The sequence below is a fragment of the Hypomesus transpacificus genome, unplaced genomic scaffold (assembly GCF_021917145.1).
Source record: "Hypomesus transpacificus isolate Combined female unplaced genomic scaffold, fHypTra1 scaffold_295, whole genome shotgun sequence".
NCBI lineage: Eukaryota > Metazoa > Chordata > Actinopteri > Osmeriformes > Osmeridae > Hypomesus > Hypomesus transpacificus.
Window position 1 is genome coordinate 20687 of NW_025813822.1, and position 9314 is coordinate 30000.

General features: G+C 50.7%; 1 protein-coding gene across 1 annotated transcript in view; it reads left to right on the plus strand.

Moving 5' to 3' along the window:
* Positions 1–9314, plus strand: part of LOC124463534 (MAM domain-containing glycosylphosphatidylinositol anchor protein 1) — a gene marked incomplete at its 5' end in the record, with an annotated part of 32665 nt that overhangs the window by 18862 nt on the left and 4489 nt on the right. The window contains one exon of the mRNA XM_047015281.1: positions 2587–2717. Coding sequence (XP_046871237.1) covers positions 2587–2717 — 131 coding nt within the window. The remainder of the gene's footprint in view (positions 1–2586; positions 2718–9314) is intronic.

The window sequence follows — 9314 nt, forward strand, 5'->3', positions numbered from 1 at the left end:
TCACTTAGCAGAGCCTTGTTTTCTCTGTCTCTCTCTCTCTTTCTCTCTCTCTTTCTCTCTCTGTCTTTGTCTGTGTACATACATTTTTCACTTTTACCTTTTTCATTATTTCTCCCCCGCACTGTCCTAGCTCCCTCCCTCCCCCCCCTCCCCCCCCTCCCCTCCCTCCCCCCTCCCTCCCTCCTCCCTCCCTCCCTCCCTCCCTCCCTCCCTCCCTCCCTCCCTCCCTCCCTCCCTCCCTCCCTCCCTCCCCTCCCCTCCCCTCCCCTCCCTCCCTCCCTCCCTCCCTCCCTCCCTCCCTCCCTCCCTCCCTCCCCTCCCTCCTTCCTTCCTTCCTCCCTCCCTCCCTCCCTCCCTCCCTCCCTCCCTCCCTCCCTCCCTCCCTCCCTCCCCTCCCCTCCCCTCCCCTCCCTCCCTCCAGCTGTTGTTCCATCCCCTTCACTGTGTCAGCCAGCATTCTGTTTGAGGCTTTTCTCATGATGAATAACAGCCCCTACTGCTGCCAGCTTTAACAACTGTCTCAGTCCTACCCCCCCTATAACCTACCCCCCTATAACCTACCCCCCTATAACCTACCCCCCTATAACTGCCCCTCTATAACCTGCCCCCCTACAACTGCCCCCCTACAACCTGGCCCTGTACCCTTCCTCTCACTCACCTAGTCAGGCCTGCTCTGGATCGACTGCCTGGACTGGCTCATTAGCCTGCTAGCTAATTTCCTGTGTAGCCAACACAACCATTAATAACCACCAGAAACACACACAACACACACACACATGCAGGCACACGTACGGAGACACAGTGTGTGTGTGTGTGTTTGTTTAAGAGACTGGTGGTTGTTAATGCTCCAATGAAGAGCTCACAGAGGTGCATAGAGAGATGAACGACCATGAGGAAGGCTCACGCTGCTAGCACAAGCGCTCCGACATGAGCCTTTGTGGCGAGCCTTTGTGTGCTTCAAGACAACTGACTTTTCTCAGGTCTTTTTTGTCTTTGGAGAGAGCTGTTATCGATCTTTTCCCAGTACAGTGTTCCAGAACATGGAGCACACTGGGTTTTAAGAAGACGTAAACTAGTGAGCCTCTTGATGTTTGTCTGGTAGCTTCTCACCTCCGAGCTGGGCGCTGTTTGAACTGCTGACAGGCAGACAGCGGCTCAGGCTGAATAATCACACCTCGGCCCCTGGATCTGTCAGAAGACGTGTCCTCATACGTCTCCATCCATCCCTCGTTTGTCTCCCCTCCCTTCATCTCTCTCTCTCTCTCTCTCTCTCTCTCTCTCTCTCTCTCTCTCTCTATCTCTCTCTGTCTCTCTGTCTCTCTCTCTCTCTCTCTCTCTCTCTCTCTCTCTCTCTCTCTCTGTGTGTGTGTGCACACGCGTGTGTATGTGCCAACATGCATGTGTATCCTCCACGTTCAGAACCTGTCTCACGAGGGGTCGGCTAAGGGAACACGGGCATCCTTCTATCCCTCTAGCTCTCCATCCTTCAATCATCCCATCCTTCGATTCCTCCCTCTCTTCATCCCTCCGTCCTTTGATCCTTCCGTCCCTCTGGCAGCCCATCTCTTCATCCTTCATCCTACCACCCTTCCTTCACCCATTCATCTTCACATCCCACCAGTGTGAGCATGAATCAATGAACCCCACAGCAGAGGAACAGAGGGAAGGAAGGAGGGTTGGAGAGAATGATGGAGGGATAGAACGAGGGATGGAGGGAAGGAAGGAGGGAAGGAGAGAATGATGGAGGGATAGAAGGAGGGATGGAGGGAAGGAGTGAGGTTAATAGATGGACCCTAAGTGAGTGGATTGTTCTAGGTCAACATGCGTACGCTGAAATAGATTGATAGGAGTCAGATGGCTGAGCGCTTTGGGAATCGGGCTATTACTCAGAGGGTTGCCGGTTTGATTCCTGGCCGTGACAAAAAGACGTTGTGTCCTTGGGCAAGGTACTTCATCCTACTTGCCTCGGGGGGAATGTCCCTGTACTTACTCTAAGTCACTCTTGATAAGAGTGTCTGCTAAATGACTAAATGTAAAATTATTTCTGACAGATAATATACGACACGATGTTCAGATAAGCTCTATTCCTGTACACGTGGTCCCTAGTCCTGACACAGCCTGATCAGCTGAGAGCTTCCCTCATCCCTCTGAACAAGAAGCTTCCATGTCCAACGCCCAGAGCACAAATCTTCGTGTCTGCACCCGGCTGAGATTTGAGTCTAAATTATAGATTTGGTTTCTCTAAAGTACAAAGACAGAGTAATAACTTAATTCCTGATTCAGGCAAGGCTGTGTCTAACCAGCCGCCCTGTTCCCCCCCTTCTTCTTCTGCAGTACAGCACGTAGGGTAGACAGGATATGACACGCCCCCCCTTCTTCCTCTACAGTACAGCACGTAGCGTAGACAGGATGTGACATGTCTCACAAACAGCACAACAAATCAGGCCAGCTACACATGGTTCAAACCATTCACTGTTCAGTCAATCCCAAGAGGTACTATCTGTGTGTGTGTGTGTGTGTGTGTGTTACTGCATGTCTTCATGCTTGTTCCCGTGCGTGTGTGTCCTTGCTGTGTGTGTGTGGCAGGAACCCTGAACGCGCTGCTGCGTGTGAAGAGCATCGCGTCGGTGGACAGTCTGGTGTGGAGCCTGACTGGAGAACAGGGAGCGGGCTGGAGGCAGGCCAACGTCATCATCAACCCCAGAGGACCCTTCCAGGTAACCACGGAGACAGGCCGCCGCACGGGGGGGGGGGGGGGGGGGGGGGTTTACTGCTGGATGGGGGGGGGCGACAACTTTGTTTCAGAATTCTTCCGCGGATCATTGGTGTGTGTGTGTGTGTGTCCCCAGGGTTACAGAGCTGACTCAGAGAGGGCTGAGTAGAGGACTGTGTTTATCACCCTAGGCCTTCCTGCCTGTACTGAGTTGACTAGGCTGCAGTGTGTGTGTGTGTGTGTGTGTGTGTGTGTGTGTGTGCCACTTTTTCCCTCACCCTCCAAGGAATGACGTGTGAAACAGAGTTGTGTGTGTGTGTGCCACTAAACTTCACACAGTAAAAGCATTAAAGCTCAACACTCTCAGCCCAGCAGCATGGAGGTGAGTCATGTGGGTCACGCACAGCCAGGGAGTCACACACGACTCCAGATGGGTCTCTCCACACACGGTGAACCATAGATATATATAAACACTAGATGTCTTGTCCGCGTTGCCGGACAAGAGAGTCGATCGTCCGCACCTGGCGACCATCTTGCTACAGTCAACTCGCTCACCCATAACATTGTGTTAATGCTACATGTACTTTTTAAATGACCATAACTTGCTTTCAACCGATTTAAACGGTTTGGTTTGTTATTAACGTCAGAGATGTCGTTATGCCACTGCATACTTGTGAATATTTTTATAATTTTTTATAGAATAGAAGTATGCAGTGGCATAACGACATCTCTGACATTGATAACAGACCAAATTGTTTAAAAATCGGTTGAAATTTGAGCAAGTTATGGTCATTTAAAACGTTTTTATGATATGTATAATCATAGCTGTGCTGTTAGCCTCAGTCCGTGTCTGTACTGTAACTACAGTACACGATCTGCTGACATCCCTGTGATTCACTGTGAGTTTGACTCAGTGTTAACGGCAGGCTCCATCTAGCTCTCTCTCACACATACACACACGCAGACACACACACACACACGCAGACACATACACACACACACGCAAACGCCTTCTGTTCTTGTTTATAGTTCATCCGAGTAACTGGCTAACCAAACCAGCTTCTGTCTTTCTATTGAAAATAAAGTCTGCCCTACTTAAAGACACTCAGACTAGTGAGAAATCACAGGCAGTTCTCTCACCACAAAACCCCCGGGGTTCTGGGAGCCCTCTGGGCAGGAACACACCTGACATCCAGGGGAGGGAGGAGCCCTCTGGGCAGGAACACACCTGACGTCCGGGGGGGGAGGAGCCCTCTGGGCAGGAACACACCTGACATCCAGGGGAGGGAGGAGCCCTCTGGGCAGGAACACACCTGACGTCCGGGGGAGGAGCCCTCTGGGCAGGAACACACCTGACATCCAGGGGAGGAGCCCTCTGGGCAGGAACACACCTGACGTCCAGGGGAGGGAGGAGCCCTCTGGGCAGGAACACACCTGACGTCCAGGGGAGGAGCCTACGTCCAGGGGTTTCTGAGGAGATGATCCATGAGCGAGATCCGTGACAGGCTGTCCATATAACCACGGAGATGTTTGTCACAGGGCGGCTAGCAGCCTGGCTCAGTCTGGTCCGATGCTTCTCCATGTTTACTAATAGGAGCAGACCAGGGAGTCACACCATCAATCATGGAAAGAGTGATAAATGATTGATGTTGTACACAGCCTCAGTAGCTCCTGGAACATGTTCATCTGTGCTGTCTGGCTGCTGGGATGAAGGGCTGCAGAACACAGACATGAAGAGGAGGTCGTGGCCCTCTCTCTCTGCCGCTCTGACTGGCAGGAAGTTCATGTTGACAGGGGCCCCGCTTGGGAACTCTCCCGCCCTTATCTTCCAGCTCCTTATCTTCCCTCACCCTCTCTCACCCCTCACTCTCCCTCACCCTCCCTCACCCCTCACCTCTACCCCTGTCCCACTGCTCCTAACCCAGTTCTCTCTCTCTTTTTATTTTCCTTTCTTGCTCTCTCTCTTTTGCTCTCTCTCTCTTGCTTTCTCTCTCTCTTGCTTTCTCTCTCTCTTGCTCTCTTTCTCTCTCTCTCTCTTGCTCTCTCTCTCCCTTACATCTCTCCTTTGCCTCTTTTCCCCCTTCCTTATCCTCCAGCCCCTCCTTTACCCCCTCCCCTCCCAAACACCCACACCACGTCGCACATCCCTCCTTGTGTGGGGTGGCAGCATGGGTGCTGAGAGGGGTGGGGTGGCAGCATGGGTGCTGAGAGGTTATGAATGGTGATAAGAGACTTAAGGAGACAGCTACAGAGACAGTCTCGAGTGCTCGTTAATAAAGCAGCACTTCCTTTCAGATGTCCTTAAATATTCATCCCTTCACCCTGTCTTTCTGACAAAGGCTCGTGGGGGGGAGCGACAGGGACATGGGCAGGAGGAGGAGGGGGGCGTGGCGTCTCCCGCGGATTGGCGCCGGAGCAGACGAGCGTACTCGCATTCTGGGTTGTCGTGGTTACCCCCTCCTGCCCCTGTGTTTGAAATAGTTTTTAACTGGCTCTGGTCCTCAGATCGCATCCAACTGGGCTCCACAGTACTTGTACCTCTCCATTCCTCTCCTCTCTGTCCCATCCACACCCACTGAGGTGCAAATAGAGGCTGAATAATGCAAAGACACAGCCTCAATCCCTGAAACAGCAAGTGGGGAAATGCTGATATGAACGCCTGAGTAATTGCTCACTCCGTCTACGTCTGTCTCTTCACTCTCTGCCTCGTATCAGACTCCCTGCAGATGAGTGGACATGGAGCCAAGGCAGAAAGGAGGGATAGATATCCTTCTGTCCTTCTCTCCGTTCCTCCATCCATCCTTTCCTCTCTCGCCCTCCTCTCCTGCCCGTCCTAGTCCTGTATTCTGTCCGATCGATGTTGACGACAAGGCGGACCCTCCTCCACATCACACGGCCGCTGCTGTTTCCCTTCCTGCGCTCTCTCATTTGATTGGCCCCTCTCACTCCCTCCTTCCTCATCGATCCGTGTCTTCTATGTACAGTAAGTGGACATGGTGTGAGTTAAGGGCTTGTTCTCTCAACGGTCAAGTGGAGAGGTTTCAATTATATCCAGTGTTAGCCCAGGCTATGTATTGCACCATCAGCCTGTATTGAATCAGGCTGGGCTTAGACTGAGGGCTGTTAAACCAGCGGGATGTCTCGGAGACTGTGTGAGAGAAACGGTTTGTCTCGAGTGAACTGTTACTGACGGCCCAGTAAAAGCCCCTCGATTCTTCGATGAGATGGAAGGAGAGAGAGGGAAAGAATGATAGTGATTGGGAGAGAGAGATAGTGATGGAGAGAGAGAGGTAGAAAGAGAGAGAGGGGGTGAGAGAAAGACAGAACACTCGGGTCAATAGTCTCCAGTTCTCACATCCTCCGCACTTGAACCCATAGTAAAAAGATCAAGGATTGCTTCAGATTTTCAGTCTATTCCACCACTACAAGACCTGTGTGACTAAAAGCTGTTCCTAAACACGTCAAAGAACAGTGACTCCTTTATTTTGTCTCATTTCCAGTCGAGTCAAAAGTTAATACTGTTTTCAGCCGAGTCAAAGCCTGCCTTCTTCAGCGCCACAGCAGTCCTTTTTAGTGGAACAATTTAACATCAGCATATCTTTACTGCAGCAGAAAATGAGCACCTGCCAGGAACTAAACAGGATGGTGCCTCACCGTTACACGGATGCTTCCGAACTACATTTTTTTTTACAGGTAAACTTGACCGCGTTTCAGATGGTAACCATAGCGACGCGTGAAGATGCTGCGCGATGCACCGACAGAGAGAGAGGTTGAAGCAGTTCATGCAGATTCGGCCGGATGGGTTGCCAACGTTGTTCCGAACCCTCTTCTGCCGCACCCAAAGGCCATCTGTGTTCCTCCTGGCTCTGCAAGGCCTGGGGGTTTGTTTGAAAACAAGGCAACCCACACTTCTCTCACACCACACACTGCATGCATTTCCCCCTCTTTCTCTCTCTCTCTCTCTCTCTCTCTCTCTCTCTCTCTCTCTCTCTCTCTCTCTCTCTCTCTCACTCACTCACTCACTCACTCACTCACTCACTCACTCACTCACTCACTCACTCACTCACTCACTCACTCACTCTTCACTCTTTCTCTCTCTCTCACACACACACACACACACTTCAAAGGCGTTTCTCCAGGCACTTTCCCCTCTGGCATATTTTCTGCAGGTCTGCAGATCAATGCTTACATTAAAGGTTACAAGCCTCGGCAAAACCTCATGTTAGCGACCTTCCTCACTGCTTTACACCCTGTCATACTGGAGCTGCCCTCGTCTGACATCACTTTCCAGAGTGTGTGTCTGTGTGTCTGTGTGTCTGTGTGTGTGTGTGTGTGTGTGTGTGTGTGTCAGGAGGGGGGAGGTGTATGAGGGAAGTGTGTGTCTGTGTGCGCATGTGTGTTTGAGGCGGGGAGAGTGAAAGTGTGTGTGTTGCTCAGAAAGTCTCTTATGTAGAGGGTACTTCTAACCGTACACAGTAGCCGGAGACCTGCTCGTTCTCAAATCAAAATGTATTTGTATAGCCATTTTTATATGTCACAGAGGGCTTCACATACGTCCATAGAACTGCCCCTCAACCAACCTAAACCCTCAAGGAAGACGAGGGAAAACTCCCTGGAGGAGAACAAGCCTCCTCTTGGTGCCGGCTGTGAGGTGGACCCCCCGGCTCCTCTGTGTGTGTGTGTTGATATCACCTGCACAGCTCATGCCGGCTGTGCCTATCCTTGGCTCTCTGTATGCCGGCTGTGCCTATCCTATACTCCACTCTCTGTATGCCGGCTGTGCCTATCCTATACTCTCTGTATGCAGGCACTCTCACAGTTATTTCACCCTTGAATAATGTTGGAACACAACAATACAACCTCATTTGGTGCTTTGTCACGAACATAGAAGGTCTATTTTATTCACGGGACCTTGGGACTCCTCTGGTCTCGCTCTTTTGCTTGCCTTTATTGTGGGTCTTCGTTTGTGTGTGTGTGACTGTGTGTGTGTGTGACTGTGTGTGTGTGTGACTGCGTGTCTGATTGTTCCTAGAAGTGAGACCTCCCCGGTCCTATTGTCTCCTTCCTGTTCATTCTCCTCACGGACTACAGGGCGCTAGGAATCAAACAAACCACCACTAACAAACCAGCATACTTGTGAAGTCTATCCAGGCTCACCTCCCTCCATCCCTCTATCCCTCCCTCCATCCCTCTATCCCTCCCTCCATCCCTCTATCCCTCCCTCCATCCCTCCTTCCCTCTATCCCTCCATCCCTCCATTGCTGTCGAGCCTCTCTTCATTCCTTTATTTATTCAAACAAGTCCCTCGTTCGGGGATCAAATTAGTGAGCCGGAGAGGAGCACAAGCTCTGGTGTTTGTCTCTGCCTTTGTGTTTAATTGGAGAGAGAGAGAGAAATGAGGGAGAGCAGACAGGGAGAGAGAGAGGAGGGAATGAGAGTCTGAAGGACAGAGAGAGAGAACAAGAAAGAAAGGGAGAGAGAAACAGAGAGATGGACAGCCCTAGTTATCTGAGGTCAAAGAGAGACTGCTTTTTACTTAGGAACACCAGACCTTGTGCTTCTCTAATTGGGACCCCTTTCCAACTGTGCCATCCCAATTCTGATATGCAATGAATATGTGATGGACTGAAGGCGCACACACAGGTTCACACACACACACACACACACACACACAAACAAAGGTTCACACACACATCCAACAGCTCAGGTGGTTAGATTGTTAGGCTAAGCATCGGAAAGACAACACATATCCCACTAAATTCACTAAAAGACGGCATGGATTCAGCCAGGAAGTTGTTATCGTAAACTCTGTCTCACCATTTAATTCTTCACTCTGGTTTCCATTTCAATTAAGAATACATTAGCCTGTTGTCTGAAGCAACAGGAAGGACGAGAGGGTGCTGCTGTTGTGGCTGGTTTGTTTGTGTGGCGAGTCGCTCCTTGGTGGAATGTGCTCTGTGTTTGATTAGCTCTGTGGGATAGGGTATGGGCTGCTCTTTCCTGGGTAATTAAGCTGTCAATCAAAAGCAAAATGGTTTGGGGTAAGGAAAGGGAGAGTGGGACCCAGTTCACGCATGCGCACACACACACTCACACACTCTCTCACACACACACACACACACACACACACTGTTGGCTATTACATTCTGTGTCAAGCACTTCCCCACTCGCTACTTTGAAACAACTTTGTTTTGGTGACTTTTCAGATAAACGCTTTGCTTAGAACGGCGGGCGTCTACACAGCTGAACCCTGCGATGATGCCTGTAACATTTGTTACAGTCTCTAGTTATGAAGTTGTTGTTTTTAGTCGTTGCCTGTGAGAGAATGCCTGTGAGTGTTTGAGGTATTATTGAGTGTATATTTGAGGTATTATTGAGTGTATATTTCCTGTCTACCGCAGGTGGTGTTTGAGTGTATATTTCCTGTCTACCGCAGGTGGTGTTTGAGTGTATATTTCCTGTCTACCGCAGGTGGTGTTTGAGGGTATATTTCCTGTCTACCGCAGGTGGTGTTTGAGGGTATATTTCCTGTCTACAGCAGGTGGTGTTTGAGGGTATATTTCCTGTCTACAGCAGGTGGTGTTTGAGGGTATATTTCCTG